This window comes from Fukomys damarensis, unplaced genomic scaffold, assembly GCF_012274545.1.
Source record: "Fukomys damarensis isolate Sample0158 unplaced genomic scaffold, DMR_v1.0_HiC HiC_scaffold_12, whole genome shotgun sequence".
Classification (NCBI taxonomy): Eukaryota; Metazoa; Chordata; class Mammalia; order Rodentia; family Bathyergidae; genus Fukomys; species Fukomys damarensis.
The window spans coordinates 6,943,078-6,970,485 of record NW_022900924.1 but is presented as its reverse complement, the minus strand read 5'-3'; the positions used below and the strand labels follow the sequence as shown (position 1 = coordinate 6,970,485).

General features: G+C 49.5%; 1 protein-coding gene across 4 annotated transcripts in view; it reads left to right on the top strand.

Moving 5' to 3' along the window:
• Positions 1-27,408, top strand: part of Cabin1 (calcineurin binding protein 1) — a 147,928-nt gene that overhangs the window by 68,303 nt on the left and 52,217 nt on the right. For all 4 annotated transcript variants that reach the window (XM_010603921.3, XM_010603917.3, XM_010603919.3 and 1 more), the window contains exons 25-28: positions 1,721-1,872; positions 3,707-3,882; positions 18,783-18,965; positions 20,510-20,841. In XM_010603921.3, coding sequence (XP_010602223.1) covers positions 1,721-1,872; positions 3,707-3,882; positions 18,783-18,965; positions 20,510-20,841 — 843 coding nt within the window. The remainder of the gene's footprint in view (positions 1-1,720; positions 1,873-3,706; positions 3,883-18,782; positions 18,966-20,509; positions 20,842-27,408) is intronic.

Here is a 27,408-nt window from a genome sequence, read left to right as displayed (position 1 = left end):
ACAAAAAAAAAAAAAAAAAGTTCCTTCCAACTGGTCTGTGGTGGCCATTATGGGGCCAGAGCGTGGGATCCACTGAGAGGTATGGAAGCACTGTTTTCTTTCAAATGGCTCTGGTGTCAAGTCATTCCTTGTCACAGTTCTTCCGTATCATTCACTTGGCACTGTGTACTTTGGAAGAACCCCGCTTTTCCTCCAAAGTCCGAGGGACCTAGAAGAGATGTGATGTCTTAAGGTACTAGCAGGAGAGGAGTGGACTAGGACAGATCCCACTGAGCCTGTGATTAACATGTGGAACCTCTGGATTGCACTGGTCCTGTGCGTGGTAGAGGTTTCCCAGCTCTCAGATGACATTGAATCTTTTTTTCCATATTTTTTTCTTTGGGGTTTGGGCCTCTACTGCTGCCTAGTAGAGCCAAAGAGCAGGCAGTATGGTGGTCTCAGGGGGCTCCCATATGATAAAGCAAAGCCTCAGATTGTGGCCCACCCTCTTTGGCTCACTGCCCTGGCTTGAAGGAATGCAGGTGCACAGAACTTATTTCAAGGGCATTCTGTTCTGCACAACCAATACAGCCAAGTAACTTTGAGTCAGCTGATATGTGTGTACATTGAGTTTTTCAAATGACATTTCTCAGAAAAATGTCTCAAACTTGCCCTGGTGAAAATGAAATACCCTACTTCCTGTGGTGTGGAGCATTCATTAAAACCCTTTACCTGACACGTGGATGAACTCTCCCCGCTGAGCACTTTGCTGTCCCCAAAGTTTGGCCTCCTAGGTATGCATGGATGGTTTCTCGGATCTGAAAGTGGAATTGCTGTGCCATGTACTCTGGACACCATGGAGGGCTGTGAGTGTAAGCCCCCTCTGTCCAGGATGCCCCTTAGAGTGTTGCCCAGGCCTGAACCAGCAGGGAAATCTCTTGGGTGAGAACCACCTCTGGGGTCAGGGAAGACCTGCTAGTCGGGGTCCGAGGTGCTAGCCGTTCTCATCCTCCGCGGCACCTGTCATGTCCTTCATAGGAGAGCTGCAGGCGATGCCGTATCACACCAACACCTGGACAGGAAGATTGGGAAGGTGTCTCTGCTGCATGGACGCAGGAGAGGAAAGGAGACAGGACAGACGTGGGTTTAACATGGCCTCTGGCTTTCTTGACTGTGGGACTTGGACAACTCACTTCACCCATTTGTAAATTGAGGAATGTGGTGGGAAACACAGTGCCCTCCCCAGTGCAGTGTTCTGCCTGGTACCTACCCTGCATCCGTGAGCAAATGTTGAGACTGGTGGGTACTTGGCTGTTCCCAGGGAATGGCTTGCAAACAAGACATCCTGTTTGGTCCTTGCCCCAAGGCGTCCACAGTCCAGCGTAGAAACAGATGTAGAGGCTCAGTTTCTTTCTGTGTCAAGAGGTGGACACACAGATGGCAGCGATGCCGTGGTGGGAGGCAGTGCCAGTAAGCAGAGCCGAGGGGGTTGCCCTCATTTTCTTACCATCCTGTGCCTGGGTCACTAGGTAAACTTTTCAGGTGGGATGCTGACAGTGTCCATTTTAATTTTCAGCGCTCATTTTGAATTAGTTATAGGTTGGCTGATTTAAAAGCTGACAAAACCAGGCAGAGCAGTGTCTTGCGCCCTGGACAAGAGGCTGTTTCCACTGTGGCTGCCAAGCCTGCGGAGTGAGTCTGCGCGTTGGGAGGGCTGCTCACACCAGAGGTGTCATTCTAGGTATTCTTCCGGCTCCACGCTTCCATCCTGAAGCTCCTGGGGAGACCTGATTATGGTGTCAGTGCAGAGGTCCTGGTCAGCTTTATGAAGGAGGCTGCAGAAGGTCCCTTTGCCAGGGGCGAGGAGAAGAACACACCCAAAGCTTCAGAAAAGTAAGTGAATTGCCTGGCCCTCAGTGGCTCGTTACTGCAGTAGCATTCACAGAGTGCCTGCCAGGTAAAGTGGAACTGGGGGGGGGCAGTCTCTGGAACCTGCCTGAAAATGCTAATTCCTGAGCCAAGCAAGATACTTCTGATGAATCTGAGGAGGGGGTGCGTGTGCAGTCCCTGGTCCCGCCTGGTGCCACCCCAGGTGTAAGTCCTGGGGAAAAGCTGGTACCTTCCCTTCCCCTCCTCTAGAGCTTATCTCTGTCAGGTGCAGAAAACTGAAAAAGACCAATTTTCTCTGCACACTTTTAACCCGGTCCTTTCCAGGGCCTTACCCTAGAATAGATGACCTGTAAGCCTTGCTGTGCTGCTTTTTTCCTAAGAAACATTCAGAAGCATGGGAAGCATGGGCTCCTCCTGTGCTACCAGTAAACTCAAGAAAGCTGGGGCTCTCATGGTTTCTTTAATGGCCTGGGGCTGGCTCAGTTTTACCCTGGTATGAATCTATGGCTCACACTCCTCTCAGATGTCCCTCACCTGGTACTTGGCACAGCTCACCCCATCTCTGGTACTCCTGCCTGGCTGGACACTTTGTAGGAGTCAGCTGAGTGCCAGAGAGAAACCCTGCTCCCTGAGGGCCATCTGGTCATGGCCACAGTTAGTGCTCAACTTTGCAGAGCCCCTGGGCTGTGGTAGGTTCCTTGGTGGGTGCAGTCTGCTCAGAAGTAATAGATAATTCACTGAGGAACCTCAGTGTACAGTGAAGCATCTGTCTTGTGGCCTCCCCCATTACCAGGGGGTTGACCTCAGCGCCTTTGCGCTGAGCCACATCCCCACCCCACCCCACCCCGCTTTAATTTTTCTCTTGTAGCAGGTCTTGCTAACTTGGCCACGTGTGCCATGGCTTCAAAGTTGTCTTTCATCGATGGTAATTCTGTTTAAAATTTTTAAAATTATGTAAAAGAACATAGGAATCAGACCAGGGATTTAGCTCAGTGGCACTGTGCCTGCCTCACAAGTGCAAGGTTCTGAGATCAATCCCCATTACCAAAAAAAAAAAAAGAAGAATCTATACTAGTTACAGGAAACTCAGGCCCACATGAATATAGAGACTACAGTGTGACAGATCTTCCTCTTCCCCAAAATTTTTCACCACACACAGTTTAATTTCTTAAGTCATTTTCTTTATGTTTGTATACACTTATATGCACACGTGCAATTGTAGGGTTTCTTCTATAAAAAGAAGCTGCTGAAGGTATTGTTCTAGAGTTTTTTTTCCCTCAACGATAGGTCCAGAACACAGTCCGTAGAGATGGTACCCTACTGACTGCATTCTTTCTATCTCACACTTGGTTCCATAGTACAGACACATCCTGTTTGATGTAAGCATTCCCATGGACGTGGAGGGTGCCCATACTTTCTCTTTTCCTCACACATTACAGCAGATACTGTGTCTTTGTACTTGTGTGAGCATGCAATAGAGCACGTATGTTTCTGTCCACCCAGTTGTCAGAGATAGATTTTTGAGGCTGTCATACAGAAGAGTACTGGCTTGATAGGGAGCGGTGCTAGCGTACTTCTGCAGAGAGGCTTGGCAGCTCTTATGCAAAGCCTCCTGAACCCCACGACCCAGAGAGGCTGGCAGAACCTGGCCAGAAGTGTTGGGCGGCATCCGGTGAAAGACTGGTGGTTGCTTCTCTGGGGAACACCAGCTAGATGGTGTAGAGGCCACCAAAGATACTTAGGAGCAGCAAGCCTTGGGAAGGGCGCTGACCCACAGCACGAGTCCATCTCTCTACATTGTGGAGACTGACCCATGCCCACCCTTCTCTCCCCACAGGGAGAAGGCCTGCCTGGTGGACGAGGACTCCCACTCTTCAGCTGGGACACTGCCGGGCCCCGGAGCCTCCCTCCCCTCCTCTGGCCCAGGTCTGACATCCCCACCTTACACAGCCACTCCGATTGACCACGATTACGTCAAATGTAAAAAACCCCACCAGCAGGCAACGCCGGACGGTATAGTCCCTGTTCTCCCTACTGCCAGCCCAGGGCGGCACACCAATCGTGGGGAGGGTGCTGGAGCGACTTTGTTTCGTCGCTTTGTTTCGGTGGGGGGTACTGGGTCTGGGGTGACACGGGCAATGTTGCGGCTGCTCATTAACTTCATGGACTCACGGTGATTCTTGTGCTTCCAAGACATGCTCAGGGTCGCCACCTGCCCGCTTGCCCACCTGGGAGCCAGGGGAGGGGAGTCTGGATTAGTGCACCTCATTGCTTTGAGCCTGCATTTCTCACCTGAAAAATAGGGGTGTGGCTTCTCCTTCAAAGGGCATTTGGAAGACCCTAGGCCACCGACAGTGACTCCTGGTGGTCAGCGTGGTAGGCCTGCGCCATTGAGCGCCGCACTGTTACGGCTCTGTCCCTCTGACAGTAGTGGGAAGGCCGCGATGGGTGCTAAGTCTGTCACCTGTGGGCATCCAGACAGGATGCTGATGAGGGTCACCTGAGACCAGGTGCAGGGCCATCTCATGTGGGATGGGGCAGGTGGCGACTGTCCAACTACATTCCTTACTAACATTAGAAGGCTTGCATGCTGGCCTGTAGCTTGATTCTTCATGTTCTCCTCACCTTTACAGTGAGAAGCTGGTGACAGAATACTTGCTGGAATAAGCTAAGTTGGTGGATATAGAGGGCCGTTGAAGTGGAGCCTTGGGGAGTAGTAACAATGCTGAAAATACCTACATTGCTCATCTCCTCTGGACTGTGGAGAAACAGGCCTTGCTCTGCCTTCTCTAGGGCGATGGGATGGATACCCCTAGGTGGGTAGGATTAGTCACAGGGCTGTGCCTCCTGCCAGGTGGCCTTCGTAGCGTGGCTTCTTAGAGGAAGGATAGGCCTTTCAGGCACCATGGTAGCCGTGAAGTTGAGATCCAGCACAGATCTGGGTGGAAGGGGGCCAGGGACCACGCTGCCTTGGCTAGTGTCCTGCTGAAGTCCTGCCCATTGTGCAGGTTCCTGGAGAGCACAGGCATCTGCCCTTGGCTCGCTGGGCCAAGCGAGCAGGTTTAGAGAAGCACTGGTAAAAGACCACAAGGTGGCCTGGGCTCGGCTTCTCTGGAAATAGGATTTGATGCTCTCCTAAGAGGACAGGAGACTTGCAGTATTCCCTCCTGGGTTTGATTTGGTCCGCAGCATGTGTGTTGAGAGAGGCTGAGGGTCTATGTTGTGTGCTGCATGTCTCCATCACCGCTTGCCAGTGTTGTGTCTTTACCCAGTCTGGCATTGGCATTCCCTGCCTGCCTCAGAACGTTGAGCAGAAACAGGAGGGGCTGGATGCCCACTCTTCCAGTCATCAGTTCTACAGATATTCCCTCAGTAATGTCCTCTCTTCCTTCTTAGTTAACTCACGTTAATCTGGGAAACCACCCTGTTCCAACCTTTTACTCCTGTGAAAACACATTAGCAGTAAATTCTTCTTCTGGGCCTGTGAGGATTTAGTACCATGCCCAAGTTTTCAGGAGAGAACTTCCTTTCATGGTTGTCCAGGTGATGTGTGACCCTGCTTGTGTACTCTTGGACTGGGGAGCACTAGCGCCGGTCCTGCGGCCTCCTGCCCAGCTCAGGTTACAGACATCAAGGACTCTGCTGTCATCCCTTAGAGCAGGGCACACCTCCGGGAGCAGGGAAGGAAGGAAACAGGTGTGCTCAGAGGGGGACCATGCTGCTACCTGGCACTGAGTACCTAGCTGTCCCATGTGGACACCAGCTATGCATGCAGTTGTGAGGGAGCCACTGCAGAGTGTGGGGGGTGGGCACTGTGCATGGCAGGTCTAGGGTGCCAGCATAACTTTATTCTAGAAGGTTGAAGAAGAAAATTGATTTGTATGTAAGTTCAAATAAACATCCACTGTTTTCAGAGTGACTCCTGCCAGTAGTATGGAGCTGTTGGCATCCCGGTCCACCTTCACCCAGTCCCCGCCCTGGTATACTGGGCAGCACAGTACTTTCAGAACTCTTGGCCTCTTCACCCCCCTTACCTCTAAGACAAAACAGTGCCTGCAATAGGAAATGTTTGAAACCCTAAAATAGCCATGAACTTCAAGTGCTGGAGTGGTCCTTCCAGCAGTGGCTCTGGTTCCTAGTGACAGGCCCAGGCTGAAGGCAGAAAAAGCCAATTGCAGTATCGGGGGATTTGCTGGTCACCTCAAGAGCCCATGCTGCCCACTGCTACTCCTGTTCCTGACCCATCCCCGGGAGGAGAACATGTGGCTTGTGCGTTTAATTCAGCTTCTCAGTCTGAGACCAGCCTCACCTCTCCTATAAGAGAGGGGCATCAGCACCCACTGCAGGTTATAGCCAAACCCTCTCAGTGCAAGATGGGTAACGGGTGCTTTTAGCCCTGGTGCCACTGGTTCCGGGACCCACTGAAGGTCAGAGGAAGAGGCAAGAGTATGAGGCCTTGGGGTCAGAAACATCTGTATTCCAGTTCTGTGTTCCATCGCTTATGTGCTCAGCAATCTTGGACTCAGGCCTTTGCATCTCTGACCTGTTTTCTTACCTGTAGAATGGGGTTGTGTTTGCCTTGTGGGTATTAAGCAAAAGTGCTTGCATATTGTGGCCACCACCTAAAGTTGTTCTGGTCATCAGTGAGGCTGGGATGAGAAATGCTAGCACCACAAGAAGGAAGATCCCTGGCTCTAGGGCCCATCACCCTCCATTTGCAACCAACTCTCCAGCCAGTGGTGTGACCTCAGAAGATGGGCAGCCATTGCCATTGAAGCAGTAGCCCTGCGTGGGCCTGGGCATTTGAGTCCCAGCCTCCTGCCTCATTTAGCCTCTCAGGCTAATTAATGTGTCACCAGTGGGAGAGGAAGCTAAGCATCAGGACCTGACTTGAGTGTGGCTAGGAGCCCCAGCGTTAGAGCTACTTCTCCCATTTAGTACTGTACTGTACTTCTTTGCTCCAAAAGTAGAAACCAGTAGAGTCAATGCTGCTTTGGTATAAGATTTAGAAAAATAGTTCCAGGTGTATATACGTACCTTGACATTTGATAACAGCTTCCTTGCAGGACTCAGGTTCACTCTCTGAAATTGCCTCACCGGCCACCTTGTGCTACTTGCAGCCCATTCACAACTTGATGAAAGTCTTTGGAATTGGCCCCTCAGGCTGTTGTGTGATCACCACAGCTGGTGATCATAGCCAGTCCTTCTCAGGGAGCCAAGAAGGCACTTTCAGCTGACCTGAGAAGGGACCCTCTGGCCAAGCTGAAAAACAGGTCAGCCAGCTGACCTGGCTGTCTTCCCCACTCGACTAACTCCTGCCCTTTGTCCATCTCTTGGAGCACAGTGTAACCTTCAAGGTGCTCCCGATGACTGTTTACACCTGTTAGATAATGTAATGAGACGTTTGATCAAAGTCTGGACCCCTTTTCCACGTGCAGTGTTGGTATGTCGGCACGTGTAGCACATGGTGTGTGTGCACACAGACGTGTGTAATTAGACCCTTCTACACAACACTATGTGCTTGTTCCATGTCAGTTCCAGACCAGTGCCTGCATATTTCCATTTTTTCAGCTGCCTTGCAGGTTTGGCTGTGTCCTTGTTTCCTGGAGAAACCTAGCTCAAGGCAAGTAGATACCCTTCCGGGGCTTCCTATGGTCCTGACAGAGCTGAGAGAAAGAGTGAAGTATGTTACCTTCTACTTAGGCCATTCTGTGCATGAGGTAATGGCTGGGAAAGACCCTGTACCTGACTGACCTGACAGATTACATCTACGTGCATTTCCCACTGAGGACCCAGGGAGCAGGGCTGTTCTGGAATGACTCGGCCCTTCATTTGGTCTGACTTGGCCAATCTTTGGGATATGTCTGTAGCAGCTGTGTTGGCCTAAGATTCACAATCTGCCTGTCATGCTCCATGTCACCTCAGAATGCCACAGCCAGGAGGGACGTCAGAAGTCAGAGGCCTGCCCTGTGGCCTTCTCAATAGTTTTTTGGCCAGCCTGTAACCACATCCATGCAGGTGTTCTGTCAGTACGGTGCTGGGTGCACAGGGAAGCTTTGGTTCCTGCTGCAGGCTTAGAGGAAGCAGGTGTGAGTCAGTCAGTTACATAGCTGAGGGCTGGGTACAACCAGAGCTAGTCCTGGAGAGGTGAGTTTGCCTATCCCAGAGAGATGTGGCCTGGCTAGAGATGGAAGGCCTTCTTTATTTATTTTTGGTACTAGTGATTGAATTTGGGCCCTTGTGCTTGCAAGGCAGTGGAACCACTGAGTCAAATCCCCGGTTCTTAGAAGGCCTTCTTAAGCAAAACTTAGCCAAGCTCTGAGGGGTGCATTGATTTACTGTGAGGTCTGGTGATATTGGGGAGAAGAGCGGGCACCTTGGGGGCTGGTCTCATGGTTGCAACTGATGCCCACTGGCGCCCAGAGCTGCTGAAGGAGCCTCTGATGCTGCCCTGAACCTTAGTTTGTAGTGCGCCTTCCTGGAGAGCCCAGAGCACCCATGCCAAATCCCCTTCATAGCCATCCATCCTCACCCACCATGCTGTCACCATCTGTCGTGTGCTGTCTGTGTTCATCTTTGCCTGTTTGCCCCATGTTACCTCCACCAATATTGCCCGTGCTGCCCCTAACCCTGACCACACTCTGTTCTCCAGGCTTTGTCTTTCTGCTTGCACCTGTCACGGCTCGCTTTGGGGAACAGCGCAGACCGCATGCTCAGCCCTCAGCCCGGCTCCCTGCTTTCCCTGTGACCAGGAGCACCTTCATATTCACTGGTCCTGTGATTTGGAGCGTGTGTGTTTGATGTGCTTGCTTCTGCCTATGGCCCATATTCTCGGTTCTGGCCAGATGCAGAGGCTGTGGTCTCTACCTACTGATCACCTGTCCAGGCAGGTGACTTAGCCCTGAATTTCCATTGCTTTGCTCTTTTCTTTAAAAACAAAACAAAACAAAACAAAACAAAACAAAGGCAACAGACTTAAGATACCATTCTCAGAGTAGCCGAGACACTCTGAGGTGGCACTGTGTCTGCAGTCCATGGGCTGGGTTATACAGGGCTAGGAGCTACATGTGGCAGTCAGTCTTGAAGGGCAGACTGGCCTTGTCTCTGCCTTGTGGCCTCTCTTCTTAGGGCCACTGGTAGGTGACTTCATGGTAGGAATATTACACTTCTATAAACCGACTTTCTCAATGTGGGAGACACTCCCAGGGGACCTCAGGCTGTCCTGCTTGTTACCTGCGGGGCAATGAGGAGACTGTTGGAAGGCAGAACCAGGGGATTCCTTTGCGCTCTCTCTTACTCTTATCTTTCTGAAAATCTCTGGGCCATAGCTATTCATGGGATTTGTTCAACAGCTGCTGTGTATAGGCAGAGAAGAGGACACTGTGGTGAAAACAAAAACAAGGGTGCCCTGATCCCTGCTGCCAGGTTGGATCTGTTTCCATAGGTGGTGCCTTGGGGCAGTGAGTAGTGTTAGGAACTGGCAGGAGGGAGCAAGCTCTGGGGAAAGTGGGTTGGGAGGTCTTCCTGGAGATACAGTGGCCTGTAAGCTACTGTAGGTGGAAGGCAGTGGGGACCAAGACATGGCATTGGAGAGTTCTGCAGCATCTGGATGCTGAGGTAACTAGGGTAGGCAGAGAGAGAGAGAGAGAGAGAGAGAGAGAGAGACCTTGTGGGAAAAGGGGTTGGGAGAGTAGCTGGGCCCCTTCCTGTGGCACTGTGGGGTGGGCTTCTTCCTGTAGGCAGTAGGAGTAATGCAGTCACAGGGCCTCTCTCTTGGCTCTAAGGCAGGCATATTCTCTCCGTCATCCTTTGTCTGAAAAGTCTTCCTAGGAAACGCACCAGATGGCTGTGGGATGCCATCTTGCCTAACAGAGCTGCTCCTCCTCTCCTGGCATTTATGTCCACAGTTGGCTGCCCGCCTGCCTTGGTTAGGAAACGTGTAAGGCCTGCTGAGGCCTCCCCAGTCAGCGTCTCCCCTGGTATGAAGCAGACTGTGAGAGGGGCACAGTGAGGCTGTCTTTTCCCTGCTCTGAGTGTCATGCTCTCAGCAGGGCAGCACCAGTGTCTGTCTGAGTTGTGACTTTGAGATGCCTGGTTGAGAAGGGGCAGGGGTGCAGCCTGGCCTTCCCAGTGATGCCCTCCTGACCGGACTGCCAGGTGCCCTGTTTTCTGACGTGCATCTGCCTCTCTCTGGGACCCCTTGGTTACTGGTATCTCTTTAGTATCTGTCCAATCTCCTCAGCCTGCCCATGAGCACCTCCATCCCACATATCCAGCCTTGCTCTTGATGGACATGTCCTTTTCTAGTGACTGGCAGGGACCAACTGGAGCATATTTTATCCAGTTGAAAAATTTCTCAAAATATTGATTTTACCCAAGTTTATGATTCTTAGAAACCTGTTGTTTTTCAGTTGGCAGGACATACGTGATCTTCTCAGGGTTCACCAGCCAGAGCCACTCCAGTCCCTCATTGCACAGCCACCTGTTTTTCCCTTGGCCTCTCATTGCCCTGAGCTGATGGCCAGCTGTGAGCTTCGTCATTCTTACTGCTGGAGCAGATGGCACAAGCACATTTAAAGAGATCTTGGAAAGTTACATTTTGTAGCTAGATAGCCTATAGGCTGGACTGAGAAGCACTGGGGATATGAAGGGATTTGAGTTGAGTCAAACCTAGATGAAGAAAGACAACAGAACCAGCTCTCATGGCAAGTGGGATGGGCTGCTTTTCTTCACCAGGCCAGCTCCCTCTCCCTGTTGTGAGCCAGCTCTCATTCCTTTGGGTCCCACCTTGGAAGTGGCCGGTACTAGGGCTTAGAGGCAGGCAGGTAATTCCAAGTGGCTAGCGCCCTGTGGATTCAGAGAGGAAAAGATGGAGTAGTGGCCCATGCACATCAGTGTGGAACAGTGATCAGCAGTAAGAAGTTCAAGTATTTATCATCTTGCCACAAGTACTAATTATTATGAGAAAGTTTTGGTGCAGGCAGAATTTTAGAATAATCTGAAAAAGCTCAAGAGAGCACGCCAGGCTGCAGCCTGCTTGCTGGCGTCAGTCACTTTTCCTGTTGGCGTCTAGGTGGCTCCTTAAAGAAATCTACCCTCAGCTTCTGAGGCTTGGGGCTAGGTTGGGCTGTAAGTAGTCCCTGCAGGTCCCACTCACTGTGCCTGTTTCCCCGTAAGACCCTTTCTACCCAGCCTCATGGGAAGTTTGGGCCAAATCCAGCTTTCCTACGTCAAAAACTTTTCATTGATGTCTTTCCCTGTGTCAAGACCAGAGCACCCAGGAAACACTTTCTCAGAGGCCCTTCCCTAGAAACCCCAGGTGGTAGCGGAATCAGGACAGCAGTCAGCACTACCTGCTTCTTTCCCTCCACCACTGGCCCTCCTTTGCCCACGTCAGACAAGACAAGAGAATCTTTGTCACCGAGCTTGACACCCTTTGTCTACAGAGCGTCAGCAGACCCACCTGGTCTTCTGAGTGCTCAGCATAGGTCATTAGCACACAAAGTTATATGTCAACCCCTTTGGCCCCTTGGCTGCAGGATTCTAGATAAGGTCTGCAACACTTGGAGCAGCTTCATGGAAGAGGTGGGCCTGGAGCAGACCGGGAAGTTCAGCTAGCAGCCAACTGAAAGGTGTGTGTCTCCCAAGCCAGAATTCTCCCTTCACACCCACCTATATGTTCTCCACGTTCCTCTACCAGTGTACATGGGAAACATCAGACGAAATTGAGTTTCTCAAGAGGCAGGTGGAATGTGGCTCAAGGAAGGTGAATCCTTGCCCAAAAGCCTGAAGCTGATAGATGGGAGTCACACCCTAGAAGCCTTTGCCTTTGCTCTCCCGGAAGTTTCTCCTGTTTCTGATCTTCTCCTGGTGCACTGGCCCTGCTGTGGCTGTGGACCTGGTGCCTGAGAGGTGACCCTGTAAAAGGGCCTGCTGGGAGTGGGGAGAGGACAGCATTCAGTAGCATCCTTCCCTCTCCTCCTGCCCTGCATTTTATCCTTCCAGAGCAGGAGAGGGGCTGCCCTGCACTGCACAGTCCTCTTTACTATCTGCTCATGCAACTCCTCCAGCTCTGGGAGTCTAAGGCTAGCCTCGTGTTCTCTAAGAACTTCTCCCCAGCCCTGTTACCTCCCTGTTATCCTCCCTGCCCCATCTTATCCAGCCTTGAGCTGTTCCTTCCCTGCTCGTCCACCTCATGGTAGCAAAGACTTTTTACATGCTCTAGGATGCTCCTTCCAAATTTCTTCCACCATTGTTGTCTGTCTGTGGCTCACTGAAGTCCTCAGTCAGCTGTATCAGAGCAGGTTCGTTATACCATGATAGGAGGGACAAGGAGATGCCCCCCTGCCCAGCTACAGAGAACCATTCTTTTTTTTTTTTTGTTCTTTTGGCTTTTTTGGTACTGGGGTTCAAACACAGGACCTTGCGCTTGCGAGGCAGATGACAGAACTACTGACCTAAATCCCTGGCCCGTTAGAACCATTCTTTAAGAGACTTTGCATTCATCTCTTTTACCCTCTTGATGTAGGAAATGAAAGTCGATTTTCTGACTAGCTTCTTGGTGTGAAACCTTGAGTTGATTCCTAGAATTTAAAATCAGAACCTTTTTTTTTTTTTTAATTTGAAAAAGTAAAAGTGGAGAGTAAGGGAGAAACTGGCTCTGCAGAGTGACCTTGGTCCAAGTAAAAGAGGAAAAAGCAAGATAAAAGTTTACCCTAGAGTACACAGGATACACTCTCATGAGGTTCAGAAACATTTTTTATTTTTGGTACTGGGGATTGAACTCGGGCCCTTGCTCTTGCAAGTCAGGCAGTGAAACCACTGAGCCAAATCCCTGACCCTGCAGAACCATTTTTCATCAGCATATGCCTAACTTTTCAGACCCACAGAACTTGAAAGGAGTAGAGAGAAACTTGAGCTCTGGTCCTTGAGAACTATTGGTGGCTCTCATTTGAAGAGATGCATTTATCCTCTATTTCTAAGGCACAGAAGTCCCCATAGTTCCTCATGTGGTGCCACTGCCCTGGCTTTTGGTAGGCATGATGGCCAGCCCTTCCCCACACTCCTGCTTCCCAGACTTGTCTCTGCCCTCTGTGCTCAACCCCTGCCTCGCCTGCTCTGCCCCATCATTGTGACTGGAGTTTGTGCCACAGAACCATATGGCTTTGGCCTCATTAAGGGTCCCTTCCTTAGGGTCACTGTGCTATTGTGATTACCCCTGGGTTGAGGGCTTGTCCTGCCACAGTGCCCTAGTGTCAACGCCTGGCTCTGCTTTGCAGATTTTCAGAGGGTTGACCATTTTGGGTTCTCACAGAGTGTCAGAGGATTGGAGAAGGACTGAGGAAGTGTGGTCAGGAGTCCTGTCCCTGCTAGGTCCCTCAGCTCCTGTATATCCTTCTGTGCTGTGGCTTTTGTTGCTGATAGTATTATTTTAAAAGAGGCTCAGGAAAGTCCCCACTCAATTGTCTGTTGCTCAAGGATACAAAAACCCCACAGCACAATGGGCTATCTTGTCTTGCCCACACAACAGAATTCCTGGTGAGGTCTGGCCACCTTCCCTGCACACTGGAATATCACTGGTCCCCTCGCATTACAGCATCAAATGGGCATTAGCACATTGAGAGTAAATACCCATTTGCTTAAGTCAGTCCTCAGTTTTCATAATGATCACAGCTGGGATTCTACTAAACTGGTGATTCCTTTAGGCCGAGAGCCCAACAGCTTGTGAGCCAGTGAGCTCCTGGGGCAGTGTGCCAGCGGGTGAGATCATCCTGGCTAGGCTTGCTTCCTGGAGCTTGCTGCAGAATGTGCTGCTCAGCCTATAGTGACTTCAGCTGGACTTGTGACTGAGGGGAGCTGGCCGTGGCTTGGTTCTTAGGGAGGCCTCAGCTGCAGGGGAATGCCCTGCCATCTTTTGTTAGACACTGAGGTCTCTCTAACATTGTCTAAGCTATCAGTGTCAGGGCCAGAGAGAATGCTGCAGGACAGGGTGGATCACAGACTGTCATTCAAGTGTGCCAGGCACTTGGCCAGGCCCCTGGGTGGGTGGGAGGGAAACCAATGTGTGTCAAGAGCAGAGGTAGAGAGACAGTGAAAACTGTTAAAAGCTGTGGATTGGAGGCCTTAAAGGAGCAAAATCATCCAGCTAAGGTTATTCAGCCTGTTATATGCAGATCTGAGATTAGACTGGGGGACGAGGGTGCTGAGTTTGGAGCTCCTATAATGACTGAAGCTAAGGGTCTCCATTGCTGGGCCTGCCTTTCCTCAGGGACAGTAAGTGATCTGCCCTACTTCTGAGGAAGAAATGATCCCCTCAAAATGGGTACTCAGGTTTGGAATCTAGAGAGCTGCAGGCCTGGTGCTTATTGATTGGAGCCTGGCCTTGCAAGTGAGGGAAGAGCCCTTTGTTTGCCAAATGTGAGGGCAGAGGGTCCAGTCACTTCCTTGGTCTCCAGCTTGGCTCTCATACATTGCCCAAGTCCCCTGTTCTTTCTGTTCTTTCAGCCCAGCTGATACTTATAACCCATTAGTTACTGGGCAGTGGATATTGCAACAGCAGCTTTGAAGGAAGGGCTTTATAGTTGTCCTGTGCTGCCAACGAGGTCGCTGCCACCAGACCTTGGAGTGTGATAAGACGTGAGCCAGGGCAGGGTTTGGAGCATGGGGCCGATGCTCAGTGTTCCTCTGTGTGGGCCAGCCTGCTGAAGGAGCTTAGGTGAGGGCTTGAGAACTGCTCACTACCCTGTGAACAGGCTGCTGCTCAAGCATCAGTTGTTGGGCATCTGCAAAGCCCTGTGCCTGTTTAGAACTAAATCTGTCGTGACAAATGTGAGACATTAGCAATAAAGTGTTCCAGGATCTCTGAAAGAATAGTGTCTGGATGATTGAGCTGTCATTCCGTGAACACTTACTGCATGTCTAGCGTGAGTCAAGCACTATGTGTGTGCTAACCTATGTAATCTTCATGATGATTCTGTTAACGAAGCACCTCTGTTATCGTGGCTTGACATGCAGGGAAACTGAAGTGTAAGGAATTGTGGCATTTGCCTATGATAGAGCAGAACTCACCTCCATAGCCTGATGATCCAGAGTCTAGGTCGGTGATGGCAAACCTTGTAGAGTCTTCAATAAAACAAACAGCCTTCTGTGGTGCATGTGCCGGAGGTTTGCCATCCCTGGTCTAGGCTTTCAACTTTGTGGAAATGACTTTGTATTTTGTTGTTAAATTTGCCCACCAAGTGCCTCACACAGGTCTTGGTGGGTCCTGGGCGGCTGCCTAGAAGGTGCTAATACATCACCCAATACCAGGTATTTAAGGTAGCCGAGCACAGGTTGGAGGGCCCTAGAGAACTGTCTGTCTGCCTTTCCCCTTGTGTTCCCACAAGCCGTTGTGGCTTGGGCCTCTCTGAGATGATGTGTGGTTGCAGTTTACAAGTGGAGCATGGACTTTTAAAGTCACAGAACCAGTGAGTGACACATGAGGAATTTAAACTTAGCTGTCTTTATTCCAAGTTCATTGAGTTTCACCTTCACATATGCAGAGTTCAAGACACTTTTTTTCGGGGGGTGGTATTGGGGATCGAACTCGGGTCTTTGCACTTGTGAGGCAGGCAGCAGAACCACTGAGCTAAATCCCCAGCCCCCAAATTTTATTTTTTAAATGACTGTTTTATCTCTATTGTAATCTCTGCAACACACACACACACACACACACACACACACACACACACACCATTCTCAGCCTTTTTAAGGGTCTTGCTAAGTTGTCCTAGCTGCCCTTGAATTTGAGAACTAGTTTTTCAAGTAGCTGGGATATGGGTATGTGTCACTATGCCCAGCTATAATATCTCTTTAAAAAAAAACGTACTTTTTCAGGTCAGTTTGTGCTACATAGTGAGTTAGTGAGACAAAGAACAAAAACAAACAAACAAAAAACTTTTTGCCTGAGGGTTAATAAAGTACTGTTTTTTGTTTGTTTGTTTTTTGTGGTAGTGGCACATACCTGTAATCCCAGCAGTTAGGAGCCTGAGGCAAGAGAATCACTGAGTTCAAGGTCAGCCTGGGTTACATAATGAGTTCGAGGCCAACCTGAACTATATAGCAAGATTTTTATCTCAACTCCACTTTTTTTTTTTTCTTTTCACCTAGTCTTCCTAAGTTGTCCAAACAAGCTAGGCTCAAAATTGCCAGAGTGCTGGGATTTCAGGCATGTGTCACCACGCCCAGCTCAAAATATATCTTTAATGACAATCTACCTTTAAAAGATACTGTACTAATTCACAGATATCATAAGAGCCTCTTGTCTTTTGTACTCCATTTTCATTCATTTTTACTTTAACATGTGTTACAAGCCTAGGCATTACTGCTATTTTTGATTTATGAAGTAATGGATAATTTTTTTTTTTTTTTTTTTGTACCAGGGATTGAACTCAGGTCCTTGGGCTTGCAAGGCACTGAACCGCTGAGCTAAATCCCTGGCCCTTTAAACATTTCTTATAACTCAGATCCGCTGGTAATGAACACTCTTAGTTTTTGTTCGACTGAAAAAAGTCCTTTGTTTTTCCTGCATCTTAGGGAGGGAGGTATTTTTACTGAATATAGAATTCTGAATTGAAGCTGGGCATGGTGGTCCACACCTGTAATCCCAGTACTCTGGGAGAATCACAAGTTTGAGCCCAGCTTGGGCAGGGGAGCAAGATCCTGTCTCAAAAAAAATTCTAAGTTAACTTTTTTCTTTTAGCACTTTAAACATATTGTTTGACTTGCATGGTTTCTGATGATAACTTGGCTAAAAATCTGAATTTTGTCTCTGTTTATTTGATATCTTTCTTTGATTTTAAGACTTTTTTTCTTTGTCTTTGATTTTTAGAAGTTTAAATGTGCCCTGGTGTGATTTTTTCTTATGCTATTTAATATATGTGTTTGGGTCTTTTTCTTGGTGTTTTCTGAAATTCTTGGTAATTTGATATCTTTTGTTTTTTGGAGAAATTGTGTCTTTATGTCTCTCTCTCTCTCTCTCTCTCTCTCTCTCAGTGTCAGGGATCAACCTCATGGCCTGTGCATTCTAGGAGAGTGCTACAGTCATTGTATCTTAAAATATTGCTTCTGTTCTGTTTCTCTCTCATCTGCTCCTGTGACTCCAATTGGTGGGTTAGATCTTGGATGAATCCCCCTTTCTGCCTGCCCTTCTATCTTTTTTCTCCTGGACTGGATTGTTTCTATTGACCTAACTTCAAGTTTTAAGTTTTTCTCCCCTCTCTGTGTGTCAGGTCTGCTGAGAAGCCCGGCAAAGACATTTTTCATCTGTTAGTGTACTTTTAGTTTCTAGCATCTCCATTTGACTCTTGCTTTCATCTTTACCTTTTTTTCTGAAATTCTTTATCGTTTCATAGGTGATGTCCAGGTTTTATACTACAGCCTTTTTTTTTTAAATAAACTGAATTTTTATTGATACATTGTAGATAATACAATAGTTGCATTCATCAATGGTATCTTGTACCTTTACCTACAGCCTTTAACACAGTAAACATATATAAAAATTACTTTAATCTTCATTATCTTAAATTTACCATCAGGTATTGCTGAGATCTGGAACATCGCTGAGTCTGGTACTAGTGATTATTTTGTCTCTTGACAACATCACACCCACCCGCTTCTTTCTTGGTGTATGTGTATGCCTTGTAATTTTATATTGAATACCAGATATGTGTAGGACTGAAGAAACTGAAATGAATAACATGCCTTGATTGGGCTTCCCTCTTTTGTTTCAGGATATTAGGGGATTTGAACTAGGCTAGTCGGAAGTGAAGCTGGGTTGGAATTTGTTGTTGCTATGTTATGTTCAGTGCACCAGTTGCTTCGTAGTTCTCTCATGTTACCTTATGCATAGAGTGGGGACCAGGTTGCTGTAAAAATTTTCTTGGTGTTCCAGTTCTGCCTTCTGCCTTAGGTGTATTTCAGAGAAGGTTTCCCTGCTTGCTCTTCTTCTCTGTCTGTGGTAGGCTGCTTTGCTTGATGCTTGGTGCTCGCTAGTTTGGGAAAGGGCTTAGGGTGGCTTTTCTTTGTTTTGGTCCAGACTTTGGATTTAGGCAGGCTCTATGTCCCTGCATCTCAGAAGTGGGGCATTCTCAGTGATCCTGGCATTCTCCTAGTGGGAAGTTTCCTGCCCTTCCTCAGGGCAAAGGATTTTCTTTTCCCTTCTCTTCTACCCTGGAGGTAAAAGGTTTTCCCCCCTCCCCCGCTATCCCCAGAGAATTTTTTCCTTTAGGGAAGAAGTACTGGTTCTGGCCCTTCCACAGCAGCCTGTCTCTGCCCTCCAGGCCTACAGTCCTAGGAGGGATTCAGGCCTTCTCTTTGTGCTGCCTCTAGTCTTTTCTCCTAAACAAACACCCCAAGGCCCACAGCCAGCCAGGGAATGAATATAAACAGACTCCTAGGTTTGGAGACTTTCACTGTAGACCACACCTGGCTTTTGACAACAGGTTAAACATGTTTGCCAAATTATTTCCTATTTTGATTAATGCTTTTATTCTATATAATAGAAACACAATATAATAGAGGTTACTGTGCATCTTTTCTCAACTCCACATTCATCATACTGGTAACGAAATCATCCATGGTGGGAGTATTTACACCACAGAAATCAGTAAATGCTATAAGTCAGGACCTTTTTTTTTTTCCACTTGAGAGCCTATTATTGAACATTTACCAGGATTCCACTGTTTGGGGCCACCTGAGGAAGGAGCCCAAGGAGGTTGGTACCTTTGGAAAGTGACTCAGGGCCTTCCCAGATGGGTTGGGCTCTGCAGGGTCATTGACTGTGTTCAGGCATCTCCTTTGCAGGGGAGGCCCCTCCATGTTTGAGGTGGTGTAGGTTCATGCGCCTGCCCTCTCTCCCTACCTTCTCCCCTCAGATCGAAGCCAGGACAGCACAGCTGTGGCACTCTCAGACTCCAGCTCGACACAGGACTTCTTTAATGAGCCCACCACCTTGCTGGAGGGCTCCCGGAAGCCTTATGCAGAGAAGAGGTTACCTGCATTCAGTGCCCAAGCAGGATCAACCAATAAAGACCTCCAAGGGCCCACAGAGGAAAGAGGTATGAAGACCTACTTCAGTGATGTCTGGTAGCATTCTGAGCAGAGCTGAAGACTATAGGCATCACAGGGCACTAGGCGTGGCCTGGCTTCTGTCTTTGTGCCTCTGCCTGCTGTCCTCTCAGTTGAGCAAGTTACTTCCCTCTCTGAGGGAACCTCTGTTGTTCTCCCTATAGGATGGGAGTGATCCCAGTACCCAGGGTTGTAAGGATTAAATGGAGTCTGATACCCTGTGTATGCTCAGGAACTCTTGTCGTTTTTAGGACCCCCACAACCCAATCTGGGCTTTTCTTCTTGGTAAATGGTTATTTAAAACTGTCTTGGAATTCTAAATGTCACAAATTTGTTTTCTTTTTAGTCTGAATCAAATCAGACCTCTATGGAAAAAAAATGTCCCTATTTTGAACAGAAGGCCTTGATTGAAGCCCAGGATATACTCCAGAGTAGCCTCTGGGGAGCTGGGATGGCGGGTGGCTGAGAAAGGCTCTGAGAGTGACTGCTCGCTCACATTCTTACCTCAACAAGAAGAGTGATGATGGTCGAGGGTTCCATACATTGGATGTCTGCCTAGTTACACTTGCACATAGTCTGAGGGAAACTTGGGTCTTAGTCCTTGTCCGCTGAGCTCTGTCCCAGCAGGCCCCAGATCCTCTAGGCCTCTCCTACATTAAGGAACAGGGCTGCCAGGAGTTCAACCCATAATGCATACTGCCTTCAGAGTGGGCGCTGTTGGCTCTCTGTTTACCTCTTGTAGGCAGAATGTGCAACATGTGCAAGAGCTATGGGCCAAAGGCCACCTTGTCACTGCCCTGGTCCTCCCCATAGCCCCTTCCCTTTCTTCTGTCCTTCCCTCCTGGGCCAGACAGCCTTCTCTGTTTGCATCCAAGGTGCTTACTCTTTAGGAACTAGCCTGAGACCACCCAGCCCTTGTCAACATCCTGGGGCTCAGCCTGGGCTCTCCTGTGCTGCCTGGCTTCACTGGTCCCTGACGGAGCAGGGCTGGGTATTCAGCTTCTGTGCTCCCATCAGGTGGGATCTGTGCATAAACTCTTGGCTCACACACAGCAGCCCTGGAGAGGGATGTTGGATAGGCTATGGCCTGAGGCCCCGAGAAGTGGAACCAGGGAGCCTTTTAGGCTGTTTTATTGATGATGGTGGTAACAACACCTACCTTCTGTGGGTTGCTTCCCCAGACACTGCACTGGCCCTGGAGGTGGGACAACCTGTGCTGCCATTCAGTGGAGAAGAGCCAGAGGCAGATTGTAACTCCTAGTTTTTCTAGCCCTTGGGTCCCTCTGCTGAGAGACAACCTGGAACTCCTGTTTTACAGAGCAAGAGGCCGGATGGCCACAGGCCTCAGCCAGTTGTGGCAGAGGCAGTGCTGGGCCCTATACCTTCCACTGGTAGGCCCAGTGTCCGTCCAGCACAGGCACCAACCCAGCTGTGCTGAGTATCTCACTGAGGTGCGTACATCACTGGTCATGGTTGGCTGCACTGGCAAGACCTGAATTCAGGGTGACTCTCTTTTTCTTCTTTTCAATTGTAGGAAAGACTGAGGAATCCTTGGAGAGCACAGAAGGCTTCCAGGCTACAGAGCAAAGCATCCAGAAACCTGCTGCAGACCTCACCGCCTTGGTTTGCGTACCTGTCAAGCCCCTGGTGTCTGCATCTGCTTTGTGGGATGGGAAAAAGAAGGTTGACCCTCCCGGGGAGCCAGTAGCTTTCCCTCAGGGACTGCCAGCTGGTGCCGAAGAACAGCGCCAGTTCCTTACAGAACAGTGCATTGCTTCCTTTCACCTGTGCCTGAGCCGCTTCCCTCAGCACTACAAGAGTCTCTACCGACTGGCCTTCCTCTACACCTACAGCAAGACCCACCGGGTGAGTGGGGTCTGGAAGAGAGAGGACAGGCTGGTGTCCTTAAAGGTTGGTGGGCAGAACCTAGACAGATCAGGACTTTGTGATAGGGCTTGGATAGTTTGCATGGGAAGGATGGAGAGGAGAGCTGTGGAGACAATGACCAGTCCAAAGTGAGCCCGCTTGTCTTGAGCCTCAGCCCTCCAGCTGTGTCTTGCAGAGGCCCCCTTGACGTCTTCCTGCCCCTCAGCTCGACGCCCTGGTGCAGCTGCCAGAACTATCTTCACTGCCTCTGCTTCGTGGGGGTTGGGTGCTGACAGCCAGCTCTAACTCTTTTTGGAAAGCAACAGCTGTGCCCCAGACCTGAGCACTCCCAGGGGCTTCTCAACCAGACCTCTTGTGCTGGCATTTAGCATTTGTGGGGGATTGCGGTGACTTTCCTTTTCTTCATTCTCTCCTCGCTCACCCAGGAGAAGTTGTGGGGAGACAGTGCCTCTGGCTGTGGTGCCTACTCTCTGCACTGTAAGGGTGCAAGTCCGATTGTGACCAATGCTACAAGAAAACAGTGAGGTGCACAGGAGCAGGGCTCTTGCTGTAGCTACATTATGGTACCTTCTGTGCCAGGACCTGTAGTGTCAGTGGGGAAGCAGTAGCAAGCTGGAGAAAAGGGAGAGCACCCAGCCAGGGCTGGCAGCCTGGGAAAATGGCTTTGTGGTGAAGAGTGGGGTGGGCAGGGGACAGGGTGCCTGTGAGGTTCCTCTGACATAGGCCTTTGTCTGAGTCACTTAACTCAGTCAGACTCTCCACACAGCCCCCGCTATTCCCCATATTTGACCCCTGCTACCTTTTCTGTGGGGTATTTGAACCAGGAGGGGCAATTGACCAGAGAGATGGACCTTGTCTTGGCACTTGTTACTTCACAGAATTCTGTTTGGGGAACTAGGCACTAGGGTCCAAGAAACTATGTACTTTGTCCCTGCAGTGACTGAGACATTCATGTGGCTCGGCCAGGTTACTTAGAGCACAGTGGGGGGAGTTGGCCTCAGTAGGCCTGCGGAGGGAGATATCATCATCCTCAGGGGCTTGGTCTGTGAGGTTTGGGCAGGTTTTGGCCTTTTCAGCTGCCCTCTGCTTTTCAGTGCTGCTGCTGCACACAGGAACATAGCCTGCCCACTGCCTAGCCTGTAGTTGGCAGTGGACCTTACCTTTGTGCCCTGGACCTTCTTTCTTGGGAATTGGGTTTTAATAAACCCCAATCAGCACATGTCCTCGCTGCTGAAGCACTTTGCGGGCCAGAGGGGCAATGTCTGATACAACTCCTCCATCCTTCCTACCCCACCACCTCTTTGAGAGTTTCCCCTGTCCCCGGTTATGAGAGTAGTAGAGCCCTCTCCAGTCTTGGTGGGAGGGACACTATCAGCCATAAAGTTCTCCCTCACCTTCCCCATGTAGCTGTGCAGACCTCACCAGCTGTGTTCCACTGTGGTGGTCGGCTCTGACCAGGACACAGCGCCTCTGGTGCCATGCTCAGTCCTTTCTCCCACACTGTTACAGGATGCTTTCCCCAGAGCAGATGCTGAGATGGAATTCTGGGTGCAAAATGGTCAGTAGGTATTGGCACCTATGGAAGGGAGGAGAAGGATGCAAGCTTGGGTGGTAGGAGAATTGAGCTATGTGCAGGCCCTGCGAAGCCTGGCCACCCAGCCTCCACGTCCCACTAAAGGGCTTCATTTTGAGCCTGATGGAGCCAATGCACATAAAGCACTCAGCACAGAACTGGGCATAGACTGCTGTTATTACAGCCTGTCCCTCTTATCTGATGAGATTTTTCAAAGTAGGAAGAGTATTTGTGTCCAAATTAGAGAAAATTGGAATGGGGGATGACCGCAATTCCTACCCCTCAAAACAAAAACTGACCGCAATTCCTACCCCTCAAAACAAAAACTGTTTCATATTTTACGTTTCCTCTGGCTTTTCATATATGCACTGCTGATTATCTGCTTCCAAGGCACCAGTCACTTCAGGACTTGCAGGAGGGGGACATGTCCTTTCTCCTTTACAGCTGGGAAGCTGGGCTTGGGGCGACATGGCTTAGAGGCAGAGCCAGGCATCAGCCAGGGTAACCTCACCCAGAGCCCATTTGCTGTATTGCCCTCACGTTGTCAAGCCTGTCTACCCTAAGTGTGTTTGCCATTTTGCTCTCTTTATGAACATCTACTGGGTCATTGTGGTTGTGTCCCTGGGATGGATAGATGCCAGCCCATCCCCATTGGTGGGAATTGTCTGCACCATTGATGTCTCTGTCCTTGGGCAAACCCCATTGCTGTCACACCCAGTTTCTGCTGGCCTTTCTGTTAGCTGTGTTCCTAGGTTGGGTTCCTTAGTTTTTGAAAATGGAATGCTGTCCTTGATGCTTAAATGAGACCCCTTATGGGGCAGAAATCCCCTTCCTGCATCTACCCCAAGTACTCTTACCCTGGCTCCGTTGTCATCTTCATCCAGAGACTGCTGAATACTAGTTGCTGCCACCAACCTGATTGCCGGGTCATTGACACCTCACTCCACTGAGAACCTGAGTCGAGACTTGCTGCTCGGGGCTTGCCTCTGTCCTGGAGGCAGGGTCTTGGTGGCACCTCTGCTGGCAGCTCTTCTAGCAGCAGCTTGTCCCCAGAGTTGAGGACACAACTCACTCTGTTGCTGACTAATTCAGAACCATTAACTGACAAGCAGTGGCCACTTTCCTAACGCAGCTGTTTGGTAACAAACACTTCCCACTGTGTATTTGATAACAGACTATTTCTGCATAAATCCTGCCTATGCGCTTGGCAGTGGCATTTTCTTTTTACTGTCTTGTGGCTCAGTGGCCGACTGGAGTGTCAGATATCTTCGTCTTAAGAGGGACCCAGCAGACATTCAGCCTACCCAGAGCTGAATGGCTGACTCCTGATCTCTCCTAAACTTTCACAAGTGTCCCCAGGTGAGGCTCAGCTCATTTCAGATCCTGCTCAGGCCTTGCAAAGAAATTGTCTTCAGGGTATAGGGTGCCACTTCTTTTACTGTTGGCAGCAAGGAGTTTTGAGAAGGGGAAGAAAACATGGCTTCTGAGGCTGGTCATGCCTGGCTCAGATCCCAGCTCTGTGATGGGAGCTTTTGGAGACTGAGGCTCTTTCATTAAATGGGAATGAGGATAATATGCATGTGGGTTTCCCAGGTGGTTCCTAGCAGTCAGCAGCCCTTCTGCTCTAGCTGGGCCATTTCCTCAGTCTCAGTATCTCTATGTCTCCCTGCTCCTCTGATAAGCCTTCTGAGGATTCCCTGCTTAGGCTTAGTTGCATAGGGCTGTCTGCCCCTGACGCATCCTGAGACCTTTCTGAGGCTGCCCTCTTACCAAAGGTTGGCTTTGAGGCATACCCCTCCCCGTAGGTAGGCATCCTCCTGGCGTATACTGGGTGCAAGGGTGCCTGACCACAGGACTCCAGAACACTCTCCACATGTAGATGGGGAAAATCACTTGTGTCAAAAGCCTCAAGGGTGCTAAATTCTAGCATCTGTTTTACTTGCATCTCTAGAATCATGGTCTTGGCCAAGATTTTTATCCTGATCTGCCAGTCCATACTCAAAACCCTGAGCCCTGAGCCTTCTTATGCACCCCAAGAGATGAGGGCGTATGGCTTCAGGACACCTTTTGTCATAAGGACTCTGGCCTTCATTAATGGGGATCTGGAAGAAGGGCAAGATGTGGCTACCCCTGCCTTGCTATCCTGTACCTTCTGTTGACCCTTCTGCTGTAACCATTGCATGGGGTCCAGGGCAGAGGGGCTGATAAGATGGGCCCTGGAGGCAAACCACTATGAAAAGGAACAAATTTAGAAACTCACACTTTTCATTTTCAAAATGTACTACAAATCTACAGTAACCCAAACAATGAACAGTATTCAGGCTTTAAAAGGAGGAAAATACTGTCATATGCAATTACATGGATGAACGTGGAGGACGCTGTGCTAAGTGAAATAAGCCAGTTACAAAAAGACACATATTGTATGATTCTACTCATATGAGTTAAAAGGGGGCGACTGGCTCCCCTTGGCCTGTTTAGATCCCATTCTTTGGCCCAGGACCTCTATGGGGTGAGCCCAATTTCTGGGTTGGTTTGGAGGCTCACTTCCACTGTGAAGCCCACAGCGCTGGTGTTTTCTGCTATGAGATCTCCACGAAAGCCATGGCTCTTTGTCAGTGAGTCACCTTGTACTCTGCTGTGAGCCTAGGAATCCCTGCTGCAAAACCCAGCTGGCCAGCTGGCTCTGAAACTGCCCTTTGCCCATCTCTGTGGGGTAGTGCACTTTACCTCTCTCTGCCATTAGCTCAACATGGGCACCTATGGCAACCTCAGAACTATTGTACAGAGTAGAGAGGGCCTCCGGGAGAGCTCTGCACCATTAGACTGGAGTGGGTGTGAGAGATGATCATCCAGGTTGTGATGCAGAGGCTGTAAGATCTTGCTTTGAGGTGGAGGTGGTGAGCTTCGAGTTCCACACTGCCCGAGCCTTCACAGAGCAAGACAATGGGACCAAGAATCATGAGGGTGTGCCAGCCACAGAGCAGGGCATTGCCACCTTCCTTCAAGCCCTACTCCCTTTCTATGCCCACACAACAAAATGGTGCTACGCCTAGTGTTTTACACAGGTGGCCTGCTCTACTGCAACCCCCCAGCATGTACTTCACTTTTTATAGCTCGCAAAATAAGTCCTACTTGGCCGGGCGTGGTGGCGCACGCCTGTAATCCCAGCACTTGGGAGGCTGAGGCAGGAGGATTGCTGTGAGTGGGAGACTAGCCTGGGCTACATAGTGAGTTCCAGGTCAGTCTCAACTACATAGTGAGACCCTGTTTCAAAAAACAAAACAAAACAAAAAGTCCTACTTTATTGTGCATTTAAAGTCTCTTGTCACCTTGCTTGAAGATTGTGCTGGGCCTTTAGGGACCACAGAAGGTGAGACAGGTTCCCCCATGAAGACTGCTGCTTTCCCAGCCGTCTTCCCCACAAAGGGACACAGACTGTAGCAGTTTGAACAGGGTTGAGTGCTCTGCCAGCAGTATCCCAGGCAAGTGAGATTGCCTTTCTTTCTTTAGTTTTCGATGGTACTGGGGATTAAACCTAGAGAGTGCTGAGCCACATCCCCACATCTTTTTCTTTTCTTTTGACACAGAGTCTCACTAAGTTGCTCAAGTTGGACATGAACTTGTGATCTTCTTGCCTCAGTCTCCCAAGTAGCTGGAAATACAGGCATGTACCTCCATGCCTGGAGAAAATAAGACTATTTAAGGTTGAAAAATAGAATAAATTATACCTCAATGCCCCATAGCCCATAACGTGGCAGAATTGTGTTTTAGCATGTTTTCTGTGCCTCTCTGCAGGTTCGTTCAGCCTCTGTGTACAGAGCAGTCGTCACATGGGAGATGCTTTTTAAGATGCTGAGGATACAGCATTGTACACAACAAAACCCTTGGATGTGCACACAGTGGAGGGTGGAGAAGAAAACACCTTTCCTGGCAGTAGTCTAGGAAGAAAGAGTAATGAGGTCCAGGGCAGGAGGTTGGCTGTTTAGACAGAGAAGTTGGTGAAGTCCTCTCTAAGCAAAGACTGAATCAAGTGGTGGAGGGCATTGAACACAAGGGGCTTCCACACAGCCAGGCCACCTGTCTTGGACTAGGAATCAGCCCAGTGGGAAGTGATGGGCACGGAAGGAGGGGAAAGTGGTGGTCAGAGGCTCACTCGAGCCTGGTTATGAAGTAAGAGTCATGGAGACATCGTTCTGAGACTAAAGCCATTGCAAGGTTGTAGGAGGAGAATGGAATTGTGTGGCCAGTCTGTGAAAGACTTGGGCCACTGTGGAGGTAAGGAGTAGGGGGTTACCAGTCAGACCTGGCAGGACCAGGGCAGTTTAGGAGGCCTAGACAGATTATAGGAGCCCAGGTAGGAATGCATGAGGGGTGAGTAGTGCAATTTCCTGGGTCAGCCACGGTGTGTCCCAGAGGCCAATGGCCCTATTAGAACTGTGGCCTTTGGTGGTCAGTGCTTGACAGCCCCATAGGGCAGGAACTCAGGAAGTAAATGCTTCTTCCCCGTCAGACATTTCCCAGGAACGATGGGAGCATTTCCTTTCAGTCTGATTTCTGTCTGTTTAAACACATACACGCATGCACGCGCGCGTGCGCGCACACACACACACACACACATATACACAGAGATATGTATACACATACTGCTTTGGTTCTGCTCTTTTTGCTTCCCATACACTCATAAATTCAAATCACATAACTTTTAATGGCCACATAGCATTATACCTCATTCCACTATTTCCTTATGTTTTACCTTTTCCAAAAATGGAAATTCTAATCATAATTCTTTATGATTAGAAGGGTCAAAAGTGCTGGGTGTGGTAGCGCGCGCCTATAATTCCAGCACTCAGGTGGCTGAGGCAGGAGGATCACTGTGAGTTCAAGACCAGCCTGGGCTGCATGAGTGAGTTCCAGATCAGTCTCAACTACATAGTGAGACCCTGTCTCAAAAAAAAAAAAAAAAAAAAAAAAAA